At 37.4% G+C, this 21,518-nt stretch overlaps 1 protein-coding gene across 2 annotated transcripts; it reads left to right on the forward strand.

Moving 5' to 3' along the window:
- The first annotated feature begins 10,007 nt into the window (after nucleotides 1-10,007).
- Nucleotides 10,008-17,412, forward strand: LOC143883298 (transcription factor bHLH110-like). Of its 2 annotated transcripts, XM_077386643.1 has the most exons (7): nucleotides 10,010-10,659; nucleotides 11,342-11,987; nucleotides 13,348-13,467; nucleotides 13,674-13,739; nucleotides 15,495-15,560; nucleotides 16,084-16,143; nucleotides 16,984-17,412. In XM_077386643.1, the coding sequence occupies exons 1-7, from the start codon at nucleotides 10,538-10,540 to the stop codon at nucleotides 17,128-17,130; spliced, it is 1,227 nt and encodes a 408-aa protein (XP_077242758.1). In that variant the 5' UTR covers nucleotides 10,010-10,537; the 3' UTR covers nucleotides 17,131-17,412. The 2 variants fall into 2 exon arrangements, with proteins under 2 accessions (XP_077242759.1, XP_077242758.1); XM_077386644.1 differs by lacking the exons at nucleotides 16,084-16,143; nucleotides 16,984-17,412 and adding an exon at nucleotides 15,861-16,049 and having other exon boundaries at nucleotides 10,008-10,659.
- The last annotated feature ends 4,106 nt before the right edge of the window (nucleotides 17,413-21,518 follow it).

Below are 21,518 nucleotides of genomic sequence, written 5' to 3' on the forward strand. Positions count from 1 at the left end.
TCTCAGAGAGGTGGCTGAAATCTTTACAGTGAGTGCAGAATTTTGGTTTCCAATCATATATTATATTCTGCAGAATACTGGCAGAAGAGGTGCGAAGGGTTATAGCTTCAGGAAGAGGATCACCGGCCTTGACTTGGATGCACATTCGGGCATAATTCAAACGGGTTGCTTCAGCAGTATGAGTATCCATATAGAGAGGTTTGCCTATCATGCTCGCAATCCTGCTGAGGCAATGAGAACTCCAGAATTTTAGATGTAATCCAGGAAGGCGGATCCAAATCGGGATTTCTGGAAGGCTTTTCTTCTCCATGGAAGAATCTGGATCCCATCTCTGAAGAAGTAAAGGACGACCACCAAAATTATGAGATGTGTCTTCAAGAACTCTAGTACAATCCTCAGAAGATGAGAATTTGAATAGAAAAAAGCCATTTTCTAAAGTATAGAGCTGAAGGGATCCTTGAAGATGCCACTTGCGGCTGAGAGTTTCTCTAAGAGAGATGAAATATGGTCTCTTTCCAATGAAATAACCCACCAGACAGTTCACCCACTTGTTCTCCGAATCCACTGTTTCTTCATCCTTGAAGAGCAGCTCTAAGCTATCTATCTCTTCAGACTTGGGGGGGATAAGATTAAGCTTGGTGGGTACAGGAGGGGGTTGCTGAAATAGAGATTTCCAAGGGATGGAGGGATTCCCATCTCCTTGCTTATCCTTCAGGGAATTGATGGATCTGATACAAGCTGGCTGAAGGCCCAAGGGAGAGATTTGGTCTCTAAGAGGAGAACTACTCAAGCTGGCATTGGATACAGGGACATTTGCACATGTATTTTTTAGAGTTGAAGGGCAAGAATGATCTATGGGGCTGAGAGAAGCTTTCTCATAAAGACAAGGCACAACAGTGTTTCCTTTATTTCCGTCTGGGCTGATTGGGATAGGACAGGCCCGCTCTAAAGATGGAGGGCAGGAAGGAATTTTTTCCTTGGGAGACGAGGACACAGGAGTAACCAATTGAAAAGAAGCAGAAACATCAGGTGAGAATTCATACCTACTCAAATCCAACGCGTTTTTACTGCCAAGGGCAGCAACATTGGGACCAACATTTCTGCTTGCTGATAGGTCCATAGGATCCCTGACCTGCATCTCTCCCAATGCACTTGAATTGATCAAAGCATTTAATGAAAGGGAGGAGTCCTTTTCAAAGGGAATGACAGACTCGGATTCAGCATGGCCTTTTTCAGAGAGAACTGACAGTGAAGGGACAGCTGAAACCAGAGCAGGTTTGACCAAGGAAGTTTTGGCCAAAACCAGGCCATGGTTTGCAGAAACCGGGGAAGAGGTGGTTTCTAAGTGCAGGGAAGCGGTGTTGGATATCCTCCTTTGGATTTCACCCCCATTACCAGCGAGATCTTGCACAGGAGAGGGATCAGATGGTTCTATGTCCTGAGAGCTTAGAATATCGAGATCATCTTCAGAAGCCGCTAGAGCGGAAGATAATAGGCTTTCTTCCTCATCAATCTGATTTTGAAGAGAAACCTTTGATTTCTTCCAATTTCTCTTCTTCTTTTTTGAGTGCGAGCTGCTTTCATTTAAGGGAGATCGAGCATGGGAAGGAGGACGATCCTGAGAGAATAAGATTTCTTTTTCAATCTCCTTTAAGAGCTTCATCTTCTCATGCACCGAAGGATTGAGATTATCAAACTCTCCCTTAACAATGGAAGACCTGACCCTTTGAAGATAACTGGAAGGGCTGGGGGCGGAATCAATTTTGAGTTTGATCAGCTGAATGTAGGAGAGGCACTCGGTCTCTGAATCATTGGGACCTTCATCAGAAAAAGAGGCCATGGGAATCCAAGAATCTGAGCGTAGGAACACGAAAAAGGTAGAGCACAAAACCGATCAGAGCAGAACTGGGCTGAACTAAAACAGAGTCTAACCCATTGTGCCACTCCCTAACTAACAACAGTTTATCTCTAGGGAGCAGAGAAAGGATGTTTATGAAATCACATCAGTTTTTTTTTTTTTTTTTTTTTTATTCGGTAAAAGATTTTCTCCTGTTAGAAGAGGTGTTGGAATTGACCTTCGCTTCTTCTAATGGAGCAAATTGTGGGACGTATTTAGAAAGCATGTATGATCATAGGTGTTAGGTCTAAAGTTGGTAACAGGTTATGGTAGGGCTGGAAAGGCTGATCTGACACACTACAGCTGAAGGGCTGGTGGATTCCTGCGCTGCACAAGGGCACAGACAAGAAGATAAAGGGTCAGAGGACCAACCCGGAGTGGTGCTCCGGACGGGCGCTTCAACACTCAAGTCAGTATGAGCAGGAGTGAAAAGCAATGTCAGAGCAAAAGCTTAGGGTTTTTATTTTCAGATCCCTCACCTTAGCACAAGTGAAGGCTATTTATAGTGATTCTGAGCCACCTGTCTAGGACAGGTGGTAGTTCTGAGCCACCTGTCCTGCCACCTGTTCAGGACAGGTGGTGGCCTCTGTATGGACCAGGTCTCATACCTAGGAAGGGTAGGTGGAAGTCCCTGATTGGTCCAGGTGTCACACCTAGCAGGGACAGGTGTTGGCTTTGCAGCGGTCCCTGTGAGGGCCACGTGTCAACAGCCAATTGGTTGCTGAGTTCGGACCTCATCAGTGCTGAATTCGGACCCATCAGTGCTGAATCCGGACCCCATCAATAGGGTACCTTGCTTATTAGCTTTAAAAGAGATAGGGAAAAGTATAGGTGGATCCTGACCATTGGCTAGTGGGAGTCTGGGCCCCACCATGAATGGGCCATGCTCAAAAAATCTTTCCACCATTGTCTTCATCTATTGAAATTAGATAATCTAAAAGGGAAGTATATTTCCTCCCCATTTTGTTTGTCTAAGGTGAAAGTTATTTTCATTCACAGACAACAAAAAGAGGAGGGAATGCGGTAACTTTTAAGGGAAGAACAAAAGGGGATGGAAATGCTTAGTTTTGGGTTGGAAATACCATTTTCCAACATAGAAAATTTTGAAATTTCTCCTTAATTTCACGAGAACTTGGGTTATCAAGGAGAAATTTCAAAATTTTCTATATAGCACTTCCAGCAATGATAATCAGATTGTCAATGCTTTTCGATTCTCGTGATCCTATCGCTGAAGAAGTTCTTGTTGAATCTAGTCCGTCGATTATTGGAAGATCTTCGAATCTAGCAAACATGGACCAACCACAAAAACCCTTGATCCCCGTTGAGCAATTGCATATATTTATAGACATGGAATTAGAGTTAGGTCTGTCAATGCACCACTCTCTTGCCAATTATGGACCCTTCATAATATTAACCTTAATTACCTAAAAACCCTGATTAAATCCTAATCCTAATCTATCTAAAAGTTGCAATATAGGCCATCCATCAGATTGATCCATTGTATTATTTTATATTTGTTATTAATTACTTGCTAAAATGTAAACTTGTGAACAGTGCATTGTTGTTTAATTTGGGGATCTTCAGTGTAATATGAGGATCTCTGGTTAATGGAATGTACTGGACCGTCCATCTCTAGAGATATTTGATTTCTTACCCCTTGGATGACTGTATTTCTTGCAGCCTGTTGATCTTCTCCCTATTCTTTCTCGTTCTCTCGACCCCGTCGGTCATGGGATCTTTTTTTAAAAATTAATTAATTAATACAATAGCATCAAAATTAATGAAAAAAATAAGTAAAATAAAATTTTATTTGAAATTGGAAACATATTGTGGTAAAATGCTTTAAAATAACTATGTGACTATAAGATAACTTTTTATTAGATTAGTCGTATAGTTAAGTGTTATGATATATCAGCTATATATGGGCAACCTTGTGACTATAATTTGAACACACGAGCTTAAACTACTCATTTTATGTCGAAAGAAACAGAGCAAAAGGAAAAATGGGCAGCAGAAGTATCAGCTCCACATGTTCTATATAATCCAAACCATTATAATGTTAGGCATTTCTATGAGTGGGACATTCATCAAAATTCAACCCTATTGGATGGTTCTACTACGGGTGCAACTCGGGTCGGGCTGAGACTGACCTGAACCCGACCTGAGGAACCATTCCCTCAACCTGAACCTGACCCCGATTCGATTTCCCAACCTGAACCCAAACCAACCCGACTTTTTAAAATGATAAAAAATGTCGAGTTGAACTCGGGTCGAGTTTGCCCAAGCCCTCAACCCGGGTTGGCAAAACCCAACCAGACCCGACGTTTTTCAGGTTGAACCCGACCTGAGTTGCATCCCTAGATTCTACCCTTCTGATTTATATCCGTCGAATGGATGGTGAGAAAACAAAGAAAGTCTACACTAACCTCTACAAATTAGAGGTTTGGAATCGTCCGATAGGAGTGAATTTTGAGGCATGGCCATCTATAGCACTGCCTAACATATGAATAATTTGAATCATATCATAATCGGACCCCATTTGTATTTCTGCTCGCTCATATTCTCGCATCTACCAATCTTTTACTTAGTAGCCAACCCACATTTTTGTAATTGCAAAATGACTGCCAACACCTTTTTGCAAAATAATGGCCCCAACTTAATTTCGGGATATCGTGCCAATATTTTTGAAAAATAAGCCATCATACCCTTGTGATACATTTGCCTTTCGCTCTCCCTTTCTTTCGACGTAAAAGTGGCGTAAAACAAATTTCATTGGAATTTTATACGCCCAATAAAATTTGTTTTACACCCATTTTATGTCAAAGAAACAGAGCCTAACTATTTTGGGTATTTTTGGCAACCAAGAAAGTTAGTTTTGTGAAATATGGCGAGAGAGGGAGACTTGAGAAGGGAGGTGACTGGGAGGGGAGGATGAAAAGACACAGAGAACCAGGAAAAATAAAACCCAATTTTAGGAATTTCTCATGCTATCCATTCGTACTGTCTCAAAACTCTTCATCTTCCTCCTCCTCGGCCCATCTCTTAACTTAGACTACATTCCAATGAATAGTTTTTCATGGTTGCCAAACATGCCATTTAAGATTGTGTGTGTTTCTTAGGTAAGAATATTTTAGAAATCATATCCAAACAAAGGTTTAATTACAATTTCTGGGCTTGAGAGGATGTTGTTACAATATAAAAGGTTCACTAGGACTTCCTCATAGAAACGCATGCCCTAGTAAGTTCTACTAAGGTGCACTTCTCGCCATCCGTGTGGTGCATGGCATGGTACAAACAAAACCTTTCGAGTCATGCACCCAGGAACGGGATAGACATGTGGCACTATCAGAGCCATCAAACTCCTAAAAGATGTATAGATGTTAGGCATGCGATGAAACTTATCGATGTTGCTTCATAATATAAAGAAATGGAATGGAATAAGGTAATATTAATTCGTGAGTGGGCATAAAAAGTAAGACAAAAATGGCCCCCAGTGTTGGATTTCATGTCCTAAACTAAAGAAAAGCATACATCAAAGCACATATTCTCTTTCGTCTTCTTCTCAACACATATAGCAGTCTAAAACTTCTTTTTAAGGGCTAGACATGAATGCACTTACTTTTCTATATTTAATCTTCTTGATATTTGGAAAATAATACAACTCGTGATTAGAATATACACTAATTAATGATATTTTATAAGCATTTGGATTTTTGAAATTATTTTCCCTAATGATCAACCGCATATTGTCGAAGATAACACCAAAGTACTAAAGCTTTGTTTCTTTTGACGTAAAATGGGCGCAAGACAAATTTTACGCCTTTTTTAAGTTAAAATTTGTGGATGTAAAATTTGTTTTTTTCACATTCTACGTCTAAAGAAACGGAGCCTAAGCCCTTCTGCCTTTAGACTCAAATACTTACAAAGAGTTTAACCCACATTTTAAAAATCAAAATCGAGGACTAGGGTTGAGGAAAAAATATTAAAATATATCATTATTGATAATGGACTTTTTTTTATTTACTATATTAATCTGGTAAATACCACTAATCTGAGTGGCATTTGACCCTTGGGTTGACTAGCTATGAGTTAAAAAAAAGTGAGTTTGATTTGCTTACGATAGGGATGGACCATAAAGTTCTCAATGATAGAGATTTGATTTTAAGGGGTTATTTGATTCTTGAACTTTGTTATGTGAGGCTTAGGTATAGTGGATCAAAACAAGGACACCATTTTAGTGTCTAGGAACTAGGGACTAGAGAGTACTTGTATAGACCATTCCATAGTCTCTCTTTTCTTTATTTTTTTTAAAGTATTGTGAGTCTTTCTTTTGCTTTAGAGAGAGAGAGAGAGAGAGAGAGAGAGAGGTTCGGATTCTACCAAATTTTCTAAAGAGATGCTAGCATGGCTCTCACAAGGCATAAAAATTTTAGGTAGCCCTATCCATTGTACACGTTTCACATGTGAATTGTTATTGGGAGTTTCGATCTAGTTGGTCCCCGCACAAATGGACCCAAAGATTATGGTTATTAATGGGTTGCTCTAGTAATCTGATTGGAGCAATTTTCAAATCGTCTATTTATTGGATGGCTAAGATAGTCTGACACGGATGTGATTTCTCAGTTATTGTTCGTTCATATCTAGCAGCCTAGCAAACTAATTAGCCTACACCTATGTCACATGCTTTGGAGGAGAATTCAAACAGAGAGCGATGCAAGCAAACACATACTTAAATGGTTGTATGTTTAGGATTTACATAAGCCTTAATTCCACACTAATAAAACGTAGGGATTTACAAAAAACATCTTCGAATTCGATATTCTTCTAATGATTGAATATTTGTTAGTGTGTGAAATATATGTGAGGAATGCTAAATTGATGAGCACCCTTGCAAAATTCAGCTAAAGGGCGTCCCCATTGGACCATCTCATCAAAGTACACGTGCCATACGTGGATCCTCTTTTGGGTTGGCCGTATTCATGTATTTGGATTTTCTATATCAAGGAGTTGTTGGGTTTTGAACACTGGACCTCCCGTGAGGCAATAGCTCTGATACCATGTGAAACAACCCATTGCTCTAGCTTAAGCGGTTAGAGTTGGTATTATTCAATCATTTATACTTCAACATCAAACTGCATTTATTATTCCTTTAATTTTATATTTTTTCTGTGCTATTATAAGTGCACTTAGGTGAGATGGTCCAATGGAGGCACCTTGTATGATGTATGATTCGCCTTGTTCTGTTGCCAAATGCAAACTCACTCTCTCTTTCTCTCTCAAGAAGATATCATAAATCTTGAGTGACTGGATTAATAATATAATACCTTAATCATCAAAGTGTCCCTGCTAAACATAGCAATCATGACCTATCAAAGTAGCGTGAAATGGACAAAATTTCCTCTAAATGGCCAAATTGTTTCATCTTATGAAATCCAACTTGTGTTACAACTGCCAATTGGTCACCAAAAAAATATGGAACAGGCAGTGCAAGGATTCAATCCCTCAGACAATTATGCTAACATCCAAAAAAAAAAATTTTAAAATTGAGATCTCACCTCCTTAGCTCATGATACCACCAAGATTAGGTTGAGTATCATCTCTTAGTGCCATAGGACCCTAGTCTCGACTTGGAATGGAAAGGGTGTATCTAGGTAATTTTAGGGTTAGTTATTTAAGTAGATGCAAATAATTGAGGTGATTTTATATACAAGTACTTAATTTAGAGATGTGATTCTTCTTAAAACCTAATTTAAAAAGGGGCACTAAATGAACAAAATATGGATGATAGTGATATTAAGAAATAGGAAAAGGTGGCAGCCAAAGCAAAGCAAGGGGACTCAATAAAGAAATCAGGCTTTTTCTAAAACCAGATGTAGATGGGTCGGTCGGCATTCTCGATGAGTAAAGAAAGAGGTCCAAATGCAAAGGCAAGCTTGCCCATACTCTAATCTCACATCCCCCTATCAACTTTCCCCTGACAAGAACTTTTGTGGGGCTGAGCTAATTATTATAGGCTTTCTTTTGAGCAAGGCCAGCTTAACCTTGCTTATTCAATCTTAGTAGAATGTCATCACAATCACCCAAAACTAACTCTCTCTCTCTCTCTCTCTCTCTCTCTCTCTCTCTCTCTCTCTCTCTCTCTCTCTCTCTCTCTCTCTCTCTCTCTCTCTCTCTCTCTCTCTCTCTCTCTCTCTCTCTCTCTCTCTCTCTCCACATATGTATCACCAATTAAGAAATGTTGCCCCACTCTATATGTTATGTACTATCTAGCTTCACACCTTGGTCTCATGTCTATTGACCTCATAAAAATTATGTATACTTTTGCTTACGAGTATATTGCACTTGTGTGTACTTATTATGTATGGGCAATGTTAACCACCTCAAAGTATGTACCAAGTACACAAATTTGTATGTACATTTTTGGTAATTTCAACCCTTATTCCTTGATCGCTGGATGAGACGAACCTTTCATGGCAATGGTTAAAAGGAGTGATCTTCACGTATCCATTCAGTCACTTAATGGGACCGCCCTAAAAGTCTACTGTGAAACCCACGAGCTATGATTGGTCCTAACACACCAATGTGATGTGCAAAGATGCTGTGATTTAACCAGGCGACTGTTGCTATCAATTCTATTCTTGTTATTTTTATCTCACTTATAAAATTTCACTACATGCAAGAAAATTTTTCTTATTATTATGTAAAAAGAAGATTGTGCATGAATGTATGTTCGCGTCCTTGTTAATGTATACAAGTTGCTAACCTCTATCCACTAATATCCTATGGTATAAATAAAGTTACTTATCATACCAGAAAAAACACATGGAGAGAGAGAGAGAGAGATAGAGAGTACTTTTTTATATGAGTCTAAGCCATACAAAATAAAAAAATGGAAAAGATGGAGAGAAAATATGATTGGAGGGTTTCCCGGGTTTTCTTTTGGTATAAAGTATTACAATTTCTAGGGCTAGGGTTTTCTTGCTTGCCGCTGAGATATTATTGAGAAAAACTCTCAATGCTGGTCCTGCTCGTATTGAGGTTTCAAATTAAAGTAACAAAAAGGAATTCATTTTTCGTCCTCTTTTCTCATCACTGCCCTAGTGTCATTGCATGTCATAAATGCTATGTTGTGAGATGGGGGAAATCAGCATCTCAGCTATTTTCTAATACACGAGTGTTTCGAGGGGTATTCCATGTATTTTGGGGGAAACAATGAAAATTAACATTTTTCCTTTCTTAAAGTACTGTCTTAGTAAGCTTACATAAAATAATTAAAACATAATCTATTTTGCATCTTGTAAATCCTAAATTAAATCATCATCAGTATAAATTGCCCATTTAAAGTCCATAATTTAAAATGTATTGTATTGGTTGGTCAATATTATTTGACCTGCTTATCATGATATTATGGCCCTTTGTATGTTTTCGTGCAAAGTTGTATTGCATCAAATAGGGTGTGTCTTGCTGCCTCCCTTTTAGGGGTGCCACTCGGGTTGGGTTGGATCAGGTTGAGGCCAACCCTAATCCAACCCGAGATAGCATTCCCTCAACCCTAACTCAACCCAAGCCTCGGGTTGAGGATGTCCAACCCTAAACCTAACCCAACCTGCCTCTAAATCTCTCAACCCTAACCTAACCCATCTAACCTGAAATTGGGTTGGGTTAGGGTTCACCTAGGGCCAAACAGGGAAAAAAAATAACCTAAAGAAAATCAAGATAAAATTAGAGGACATAGGTTGGGTTCGGGTCGGGTCAAGTTGCCAAGGCCTCAACCCTAACCCAACCCAAAATTTAAATCCGGTTGGCTTTTCCTAATACGAGGACATGCCAGCCTAACCCAAGCCAAAATTAGGTTGAACCCATTGGGTTCGGGTTGAGCCCGACCCAAGTTACACCCCTACCCCTTTCAGGAGAGAGGAACCACATCATATGAGGTAAATATTAACATTCAGGTATGAGTTGTCTCTTGAAAAGAAGGAGCTGCGAAATAGCTTAGTGGAAAATTGCCTAGACATTGTGATGAATATATTAACATTTAGATGCCGAGTGACTGTGACATGATTTATGGGTCTTGATTCTTGAGTCTTAAGTCTTAACCATGTGGCCACGAGAGAGAGAGAGAGAGAGAGAGAGAGAGAGAGAGAGAGAGAGAGAGAGAGAGAGAGAGAGATTAGTGGCATGGGTGTAATGATTTGCTCTCTTCTGACTTCCTTTGAAAGCCTTTGGATCAAAGGCTGGGAATTTAATCATGGCGTTGAAGAGATAATCATCTCCCTGTAATTGCAGAGAGTGCAAAAAGCTTCACCTGAAAAAGAAAAAGAGAGAAAGACTTCAAGAGTTAGAAAGAGAAAGAGGGTGATATGATCATCTACCTTTAGTCATAGACCTGCAGAAAAATTTCCTTTAAAGAGAAGGCTAAGAGAGAAAGGGAGCGCTTTGATAGGGTTCTCATCGTCTTTCCATTCTATCCGTGGCTACTTTAATCTAAGCTTGTGACTTGAAAGAGTAAAGAGGGAACTAAGAAGAAAAAGTTGTCAAAAGAAAGGTTATGGGTATTGTCTGAAATGTTTCTTTTTAATTAGAGTGAGATTCCAAAGGTTAGTTTAATACCATCTTGGGATTTTCAAGCCTTTAAAAATCATGGAGTCTGCAAATATAGGCCACCAGCACCAACACCAAGAACAACTTAATGGGTCTTCTTTAGCACTCCCATCCTTCCTTGGAGTTGGAAGCAACCATGTGTGGAACCAAAATTTCATACTGTAAGTCTATTAGTAAATTCTCTATTTTAATTTTTTTTTCTAAAATATATGTCAGACTACCTATGTTTTATTCCTTGGATTTGGATTTATTTGTAGGCTTGTTTCTATTTGTTTTCTTTGTAACTGTGAAGTTGAAAGTTTTAATGACTAATTTATATGGGGATTTGTTTAACTTGATGATTTATTCATAGAATTTGGACTTTACCTTCTGTTTTTTTTTTTTCATTACACTTCAAATGTTTCAAGTGTTATATTTTGGCTAGGGCTTTTCTAGCCCACGAATAACATTCTCCAAAAATTAGGAATTTACTTCTAGCCCACAAATAACATTCTCCAATAATTTGGAATTTACTCTTTGGGTTCCTGCTCTATTTAAACCTAGCCGAGATTTTGGACCTAGGGTTTGGAATTCACTTGTTGGTTTAGAATGTCGATACTGACGGATCGACATTCTCCAATAATTTGGAATTTACTCTTTGTTGTTTGGAATTTTCTTCTTTTGGATATAATCATTACAAATCTAATGGTTATTGACTTGACACATTTTTTTTTTCTGGGGTTTGAAGCTTACTTGTTGGGCTTTATTCTTTTCAGTGATAAGTAATTTGTGTTTTTAGGGTTTCTTTTCCTTTTTTTTTCTTTCTTATATGAATTGAAGTTTTCTGCTAAATTTATTATGCAGGAATGGTGGCAACCTCAATGGGTTTTTTTCAGGCTCTAGAGATTTGAAACAAAATAATGAGATTCTAGTCCCTCCTCTCACAACTTCCATGTTTCAAGAATCAGGGTTTCAATGGGCTAGTAATGAAGAGAGCTACACAAATCACATGACCCATGAACTACAGTTTGAAAAAATCAAGGAAGAGCTATCAGATAATTCCTTTCCCAAATTTAGCAATGCTTCTAATCTTGAAGAATTCCATTTGCCTTCCACAAGCTACATTAAACATGAAAGAGAATATTTGCAAGATCTAAATGAGAAGCTTTTGCACAAAACCTTCTCTTCTAGCTGCCAAATTAATGGGTTAGATTTGTATACCAACCCTCAAAGTTCTGCTACTTTTGGAAGTTTAACTACAACTGGTAGGGGGAACTTTAGCCGCATTCTTCCGAGTGCTAATATTTCAAACCCAAGACTGTCTTCTTCTCCATTTTCGAGTTCCTTCGGTGCGAACTTGCAAGCTTTGGATCTGTTGGCTTCTGCTAAATTTGGAGGGAGTTATAGCCAGCCCTCACTTAATAACATGGCTTTGTTTAGAGAAGGTGTTCCTTTTGGCCTTGACCTTCTACAAGAACCAAGTCAGGAGACATCCAACAGCCCCCCAAAAGTGGGTACACTCTACTTCTTTGTATCAAAATATATTAGTAGCATGAGTTGTAGTCTTAGGGCAATCTTCAAATGGTTTTGAATCTAAATATGATCATTTGAAAATAATGGTTATAACAGTTATAGAAATGATTTGGTTAATGGCTTCCAAAGATGCATTAACGTCAAATTTTAATGTTATCATAAATACTAATATTATCATCAGAGTTGTTGTCTTTGCCTCCATTAGCAGTAGAATTGTTGTTTGTTGATTTTCTTATATTTTCACAGAAAATTTATGGTATAGCACTTGGTAGAGATAAGCTAAGAGTAATTGAGCAGGCAGGATTTCTAAGTTCTTATCACATCATATGTTTATCGCGGATTGATTGCATTTTGCTGTACTCTATCTCTAACAGCACTAATATCGATCAGTTTACAATTTCAGATGAAATGTAGGTTTTATCCGTGGAATAAAGATAAAAATGTTATGAAATTTGTTTGTTTTGCTGAACAAGTTCTTAGTATTTCTAAATAACAAATACCAACATTTTTGCTGATTATTTTGTTATTTAAAAATAAATTTTAATTAATACCAAACCTACCAAAATTGTAGTATTCAAAACTTTTTTGTCTTTAAATCTAAAAATGCATAATTCTGAAATTTTGAATCATGGTATTTCCACCCCCACTTTCCAGCATTTCCACCCCCTTTTTTACAGCATTTGTTTTTTCATAAAATGACTTTATTTCCACTACATTTTATTTGTGTTCTCCTTAAAAATAAGTCATTTTAAGGAAAAGACAAACACATATAGGTTGCAAATGCTAGGTAAAGGGGCTATAAAGTTATTATGCTTATAATGGAAATGATAGAAGTTATAAATCGATAACAAAGATCATGATAATGATAAAGTTAATAATAAAGATAATTATAATAGTGTTCATTTTCGTTGGATTTTATTATTACTTCTTTCAATCTATGACAAAATCTGAAATCCATGATGCTGAATTAAATTAGTGCAATGATAATCAAGCTTCCTTCAATCCTTTGTATTTCATGAATGCTTACTTTTACGTCATTAGTTTCATCCTTCTTTCTTTTTCCAAATTAAATTAATGAAACCTTATGGTTTCATTAAAATCTGTCTCTCTTTCCATCTTAGATCTGTGCAGCCCATAAAGAGTATCACTTTTTTCTTTCTGAACAGCGATAAAGAGCATCTCTTTTCAGCTTTATGAATCACATTCCTTAGCTCTTTTTTTTTCAGCAGCATAGATTTATTTATTTTTATTTTAGTGTTTGATGAGCACTTCATGGGTGAAGAAATCAATGGATCAAATAACTAAATAAGTGGCCTTCGCTCTATGTCTTTTGAAAGATATTCATGAATGGAGTTACCGAAACAAAGAGAGCTAATGGTATTTCAGAGCCCAAAGTATCTCAGGCACCACCCAAAAAGCCTCGATTCGAGTCACGCTCTTCATTTCCACCATTTAAGGTGCACCAATTTACAAAAGAAATTTCCATTTATAGAACTGCAGTATTAATGTATTATTGGTTTTGATATTTATTTTTTGTGTTGTATTGTTCATCTCCTTCATGAATTTTTTCTAAAGGATTCATTTAGCCGACCCCAACTAGTTTGGGACAAGGTCTTTGTTGAGTTGAGTTGAGTTGAGTTGAGTTGTTGTATTGTTCATCCAGGTTAGAAAGGAGAAATTAGGAGATAGAATTGCAGCTCTTCAGCAGTTGGTGGCACCCTTTGGCAAGGTAGCACTCTTATAAATTACCTTACCACTTTATATACTGTTATACATGCTTGAGTATTAAGATTATATGAGAAAACATCCACAGTGCCCCTTCATTATTACAGCAACATCACAACAGAACATTTGGCACCATGTCAATTTTTCTTATTTGATTTACAATTTACTTTTTTTACCTAAAATACAAACTGAAATGGGTGTCATGACTAATTTTAAGGGGGTCTATACCAGTCCTTATTGCTATTGTTACTATTATTATTATGATCATCATTACTAACATATATATTAAGAGAAAAGTCCTTAATAATTATGATGATAAATTATGTAATAATAGTGGTCTGAAAAATGTGACAATTAGAACCGATAAATGGGGCAACCATAGAATCAATATTAATTTAACTACTAGAGATCAGCCAACCCCCAGTTTATTTACCCCACAAAAAAAAAAAAAAAAACTAGCAGTAGTTGTTGCAGCTGTATTATTGATAAAAAAAAATACAACTAAGAAGAATGTTATCATACTTAAAATTGATATTAGGGAAAAATACACTTAGACCCCCTGTGGTTTCTGACACATTAAACTTAACCCCTAATGTTTAAAAAGTTGCAAGTTGACTCCCTGTGGTTTCAATTTGTATAAGGTAGGCTCCCTCAGTTGATGGTTCGTCCACATATTGAAGGGTTAGGATGATCCGATGGAGCTGGTTTTTTGGGCACACCCTATCTATATCAGGGCCCATGAATGAACACTTTGGATCATCCAAACAATGTGGGTCCATACCCGAATCCAAACACTACCAAAAACACAGTGGGCTCACATTGTTTGGATGATCTAAAGCGTTCATTTGATGGGCCCTGACATCGATAGGGTGTGCCTAAAAAATCAGCTCCATCGGATCATCCTAATTAACCCTTCAATCTGTGGAAGAACCGTCAACTGAGGGCGTCTACCTTACACAAATTGAAACCATAGGAGGTTTACTTGTAACTTTTTAAACATTAGGGGTTAAGTTGAATGTGTCAGAAACCACAGGGGGTCTAAGTGTATTTTTCCCTTGATATTATGCTCTACAATTCCCATGATTATTAATCCTGCAGAAAATACACCATTTTTTGCTAAATTTTTATGATTTAGAAATGAAAGATGCTTAATAGCTATAAAGAAACTTACATCTATATATGATATTTAATTGCTACTAAATATAGGCTACTGATATTTTCCCTACCATGTTTTGATAACTGGGCTTTAAATAACTTAGGGTCCGGTTTGCTTTTATAAGGCTTTTTAAATAACGTAATTAGGGGCCTGTTTGCATGATAACTGAGGGTTAGACTGAACGAAGCGAATGAAGACTTGTTATATAAAACATATATTTCTTTACATAGCTCATAAATATTAGAAGATGTTTTTACATCACGTCAACGAGTAATTCGTTCTTACCACTACTGCTACTACTAGTGATATTATTGCTATTATTTCTATCGATGAATAGTAAAACTGTTTGAGAATAATCTCGATTATGAATTTCGTTTAGTCTTTCATTTCATTTTAACTGTCACGTAGGGGAGTATGTGTTCTTACATATATTTAGTTTTTGACACATGAGAATTTAAAAAAAAAGAAGGTTTGGGAGATGATAAATAAGGCCCCTCTTCTACTAGGGACACCCCAGTTTAATGGTTTTATGTCATTGCGTTTATCATTTTTTTTTGTCTTTTTCCTGGAATGCGTTATAAACATGGAATGTGGAATTTACAGACTGACACGGCGTCCGTACTGATGGAGGCCATCGGGTACATCAAGTTCCTCCATGATCAGGTCGAGGTAAAATCTTCTTCTTTATAAACATGAATTTCTGCAATGGGAAATGATATTTCCACTCCCTTTTCCAGCATTTTATATTTCCCCCGCATTTCCACCCACTTTAGTTTGTCCTTAAGGTGATTTTCAGGAAAAGACAAACAAAAAGGGGTGGAAATATCATTTCCCGAAAGACTACTCTTTTATTTGAATGAACAGAATAATCCCCATAAAATGAGCATAATGCTGCTATATGCCGGGGTAAAATGGGCCCCATCTTTTAACTGCCCAGAAGAAGAGAAATGATAAATGGTGCAAGTGCAGCTTTGGTCCAAAGAAAGGAGCAATCATATTAGATGTCACCTGTAAACAAAAGTCTTAGTACTACTACTCGAATACCTATAACATGCATGTTTGTATATTTTTAAAAGATAAGTTCTTATATTGTTTCCATTATTTACACCCCTAATTTCTTACAGAACAAATTTCCAGGGCCTAAAGTTATCTTGCTATTCTGGAAAAATCTTAACTGGTTTGTTTGTTGCAGACTCTTAGCGTGCCTTACATGAAGTCTTTGGGCAACAATACTTGTAGGACAATCAAAGCGGTAAGATAGTAATGTCACGCCATTAAATAAGTAAAATGATTATTCTGCCATAACAATTAATTAAGTAAAATGATATTTCCACTCTCTTCCAGCATTTCCACCCACTCATGTTTGGAAAGGCTGGACAAATGGAAAATTAGCTTGCTTTTCCAATTGGTTGATGGGTCCACCCATCCATTGAAGAGGATCAAGGGACCAATCTCTGAGAGTAGTGGGACCGATCTGTGATTTTTGTAGGCCCTCTTTTTTCTCTATCAACTAGAGGGGTAGGACTAGTCATGATCTTAATTAGGCTTGCTATAGTCCACTGGGGTTTAGAACAACCCTAGTAGATAGGGTGTATATGAGATTCTATATGTTGTGTGCGCGTGAAGTCTAGTATCTTTAAAAAACTACAGCAGGGCCCATTTCACAAGATGATCCAAACCGTTCATTTGTTGGGCTACATCGTAAATAGGCTATAACCCACAAATCATCTCCATATGATAATCCTGACACTCCGATCTATAGAAGTTTCTATAACGTGCAGTCCCTCTACATTTCAGAGGGTTAAGATCATCCTATTGAGATGATTATGGGCACAAACCTATTTGTATTGTAGCCCAGTCAATGAATGGTTTGGATCATCTTATGAAGTGGGGCCCAATTTACTTTTTCAAAAATATTGGTCACCTCCTAAAATATAAAGTGGGACCCAATTTACTTTTCCAAAAATATCTAAGGATTTCCATCCCTACCGAGAAAAGCCCCGAAGAAACTATGAAAATATAATGAATTTTTGTGTTGATATAAATGCTTATTACACTTGTTCTCTATGCTTCATGTTGTGCCAATAACCAGGGTTCAGTCGAGCAAGGGCTAAAGGAAGAACGAAAGCGAGATCTAAGAAGCAGAGGGCTCTGTCTTGTGCCATTGTCATGCACGTCGTATGTTACTAATGACAACGGATGTGTTTGGTCTCCTCCTAACTTTGGCGGAGGTACTTGAACAATTGAACATGCATGATGCATGTAGTAATTAAAGGTTGGAAAATGAATGTTATTTAAGTTTCTTAATCTTTTAGTTAGTTTAGGAGTCAAGAGCTTGATCTGTATTGGATATGTCTCTTTGAAGAAGAAATGTTGTTTTAGTGGAACAAATTTGGTCATCTTTTGAAGAATTTCTACGATAGACCAGGTTTGGTCCACTAAACTTTCTACATATCAATGTTAGTTGGATGATATATGTTATTACCATTTTTATTCATGTGGTTTTCCTTTGTTTAAGCTAGTACTACTAGAAAATTTGTATTGTAATTTTACAGAAACCTTGTGGTATTCTTCTTAGGACGTTGTATCCATCCAAAGCAAAGCCTAATAGACATACGGGTTGGATCATTGAGCAATTGGGCCCTACTTGTAGTCAACTAGTCAGTGCATGTATCATATAAAAAACCCATTTTGTTAGTTTAGTAATACAAAATCACCCCATTCACTGATGGGCATTTTCAACTTGAAGGGTATTTTTGATAAGTGTAAAAGAGGGATTTTGGGTAATCTACGTGGTCCTTTTAGGAGGCAAGTTTTGAGTTTAAACTCTATCAATTCCATACTCGAGACTTCCTTCTTCTCTTCCTCTCTTGGCCTTGAAAACATAGAATACCAAGGCTTCATGAGTGTCATTCACACTGTGAGTGCTACTTTTTTGTAGGGTTTAATTTGGAGGTCCCGGAAAAGCAAATAGACAATTTAGAATCAATAAAGATAGTTCGAAAGGGATTTGACTCTACTGGCCTTGTCTACCATCTTATCCAGTAGGGTAGTAGGCTAATCTAGGAAGGAGGGCTATCATGTGGCAAAACACATATGTAAGGGTGTCCTGCCTTCTAGGCCCGCACCGGAAGTTGATTGGGAAGTGGACGAGGCAGGTAACAAGATCTCAAGACGCCTATCCTGAACGTCTGTTCTACCTTACGTAATAGGGCAGTTCTCTTCCTCGACTTTATTTGACAAAGGCGTAAGATGTGCATTCCTATCCACCCGGGCCTCGAGTTGTAAGTTTTCATTTTGATTAGTTGATTTTTCTTGCTAGACCCATTGACGTAGCCCTATTACTGTTGAAAAAGATAAATTTCTTGTGTTATGATCGAGTATTTTATGTCTATTTTCTCCATATTTCTCTTCATTAATTGCACATAATCTCTTTGGTTTATTTTATGGGTGGTGGAAACAACAACCGGATTACAAAGGACTGGCCTTGTCCCTAACAATTTTGTCTACAAATGAATGAGTCCAATCGGCTCAGCCCAAAGAAAGTTTATGTAACCTAAGGGTGGTCCGGCCAATTTGGCACGTCTAATAGGGAAAATGATATCTGCATGTTGAGAGCATCTTGAAAATTGCAACTGCCTTTAAAAGCTTATTGAATAAGTACAAATTGAGGAGTGAAGTGTCATTGCCAAAACAAGGGAGTGTTGATATCAATTCCCCAAATAACGACAGTACTAGTGACGAAGAATGTTGCCTGGTTGTCATTGCTAATATAAAAGATATCAATGGCTTCTATTTGATCATCTAGAGTTCTAGATGGATTTAAATTATGAGGTGTATAACCTTTCACAGTATCTTTGTATGAAATTAGCTGGCAATATAAGAATCATCACAATTCTATAATGCCAGAAGGATCTCTATCCTTACAAGAAGTAAACGCCAATTACTAAAGTGCTCGCGCATGCACGGCTTTGTTTTCTTCACTGCTTTCTTGTTGTTGTACTCTTTGTGATATTTTCTGTTTTAGACATTAGGGATTTGCAGTGGATAAGGCCGGGCTTCATTTAAAACCTTATAAATGTAATTTTCCTTACAAGGAGTCTAATGTTTTTTTTTATCTGCACTCTTGTTTTGATATTGTAGCCTCTCACTTTAGGTCGATGATATTTTCACCCCCTTGCAGTACGCATTCGTCCCCTTATAATGTGATTTGACGTCAAAAAGCGTTAAAGTTGCCCACTGTTCACGTTATAAGGGGGCGAATGTGTACTGTAGAGGGGTGAAAATATCATCGCCCTCACTTTATTGAACACTTTTTTTCAATTGGTTGTTGATGGCTTTTTGGGAATTGTAACAACTTTTCGGCTACGTTTGGCTTGCTGGAAAAACATTTATTGTGGGAAATCTTTTTTCCTATATATTTTTTTGCCTCCACAATTTGAAAGGAAATAATATTTTTATGAATTATTTAGGCCTTGTTCGTTTAAGATTATGAAATCTGATTGTGAGTGCTACACCAATTATTGGACTCAACTTCAAATGTAATTTTGAGTCCAATAATTGTTTTGGCTCTCACAATTGGTTGTCATAATCTTAAATGAAGAGGGCTTTAGCACTCACAATCGGTTGTCACAATCTTAAATGAATATGCCCTTAGTGTGATATCATTATAGATTAAATAAAATTTGAACTGGGGTGGTTCGAGCTACTTTTTTTTTTACTTGTAATCAAATAATGGAAAAACAAGAAATTCCGTGAATCTTTTTCTTTCCCAAAGTATTTTTAAAGAAAAACCCTGCAACACAAGCAGAGCCTTGTGGGACATTTAGATCTAGGGGAAAGAAATTTTGAAACTAATAATTTCTATGGAAAATAAAATTCAAGGGTCAAGTATGTTTGCAGTTATCCTTTAAAAAACAAGAAAAAATTTCAATTTTGAGAGAAAATTTTTTATGGAAAATGAGTTTACCAAGCACTGAAAGAAAAAAATTTCATAAAAAAATCCAAAATAAAATTTACCTTTATTCGAACATCCCATTAACAGGCCATACGAAAAGGGAAATGATATTGGCACAACCATGTTTTGATATTTTCACTGACTCATCTTGTCTTTTAGTATTTAAAGAGCTGTCGAAGGTTATTACAGTTCCAAAAAGCACTCACAAGCCAAATAAAAAAGAAAAAAACAAGCTAGGCTTGTGCAATTATTAAAACATGGTTGTGGTGACCATGGTTTTAAATTTCAACCGAAATCTGAAATTTCTGTCCAAAATTTTGGGTTTCGGTTGGGTGCGGAGTCGAAATGCCATTTACCCGAAACGTTAATTTATTTCGACCGAATTTTCGAAATTTAGGTTGAAATTTTGCTTATCCCGAAATTTCGGGTGGAAGTTAAGGGATTTACATAAAGCGTACGCTAATTTGATTTCGATGGATTTTGTCCGAAATTTAGGCTGAAATTTCGGTTTCGGTGAGGTCTATGAGGACCGAAACGTGTTCCGAAACCGAAATTTGAAACCATGGTGGTGACCGGCGATATCAATTCACCAATAAAATGTAAAATGAAGAGATAGCTGCCAACAAGGGATTGCAAATAGGGTTGCAATTTGGGTTGGGTTTTACCCAGCCCGCATCAGCCGGGCCCGAAAAAAAGCATGGGTCGGGTTCAAAGTGGCCGGGTAAGTTGTTGGGCTGGGTTTACTTTTCCAAAGCCCGAGTGATTCTCGGGTTGGGCCGGTTTTAAAGGTGGAAAACCCGGCCCGCCCGAAAACCCGCATTTATTCATTTTTTAATATTATAAGTTATAAATAATAACATTGATATGGGTAATTTAGTAATTCTCATTTCTCATCCCACCAAGACAGTAAGAGTGTAAGACACGAACGAAAGAAGGTCTATTTCTCGCATTTATGCCTCAATTGCCTATTGCTCTGATGGCCATCGAAGTCATAAGAAGGTCTATTTCTTGCATAAAATAATCTTTGTAGTTCTTTAATTTGTTTACAGTGGCATCTTTACTCATATTTGATTGTCCATTTTATTCATGCTTTCCATTCATGTACATGTTTGTAGGATACGTATCAATATATCACCACCACAAAAATAATTTTATGTCATTCTCTATAGGCAAACAGAGGCCATGACTGCATTTTTTTTTTATCGAACCTCATAACCTGTGTTTTGCATAAATATTTAGTGAGTAGTGTTTAAAAGCTTACAGATCAGTCTGGCCACTAACGAGTTCATTGAGAATTAGAAAATGTTTAAATCATACTTTGTCTAATCATATCACTTATCATCATGTTTCAATCAACATGTTAAAATTAGGTTTAAAGTAGGTTTAGAGTAAATTAGGACAATTTGGAATAAAAATGAGAGCATTGCATGAAGTTGGAGGCGGCAATGCGGAAAAACCCGACCCGACCCGAGAAATTATCTCGAGTAGGGCCGGGTTTAAGAATCAGGAGTTTTCCCCAAAAAAACCCGCCTGACCCGACCTGAGGTTGTTTCTTGGGTAGGGTAGGGTTCTAGAAAACCCGACCCGCCTGACCCGAGTTGCAACCCTAATTGCAGATATCATACTCATCTCAACAAAGCCTTTGTCCGAAACTAGTTGGGGTCAGCTAA

The sequence above is a fragment of the Tasmannia lanceolata genome, unplaced genomic scaffold (genome assembly GCF_043159265.1).
Source record: "Tasmannia lanceolata isolate RefF3 unplaced genomic scaffold, GAP_Taslan_0.1 ptg000008l, whole genome shotgun sequence".
In the NCBI taxonomy this organism is placed as follows: domain Eukaryota; kingdom Viridiplantae; phylum Streptophyta; class Magnoliopsida; order Canellales; family Winteraceae; genus Tasmannia; species Tasmannia lanceolata.

Excerpts from the sequence above, each read along its gene's own strand:
- LOC143883298 (XM_077386643.1), top strand. The coding sequence starts at position 10,538 with ATGGAGTCTGCAAATATAGGCCACCAGCACCAACACCAAGAACAACTT. Across the intron at positions 10,660-11,341 it reads TGGAACCAAAATTTCATACT|GAATGGTGGCAACCTCAATG; the intron begins GTAAGTCTATTA and ends TTTATTATGCAG. Across the intron at positions 11,988-13,347 it reads CATCCAACAGCCCCCCAAAA|ATATTCATGAATGGAGTTAC; the intron begins GTGGGTACACTC and ends GTCTTTTGAAAG.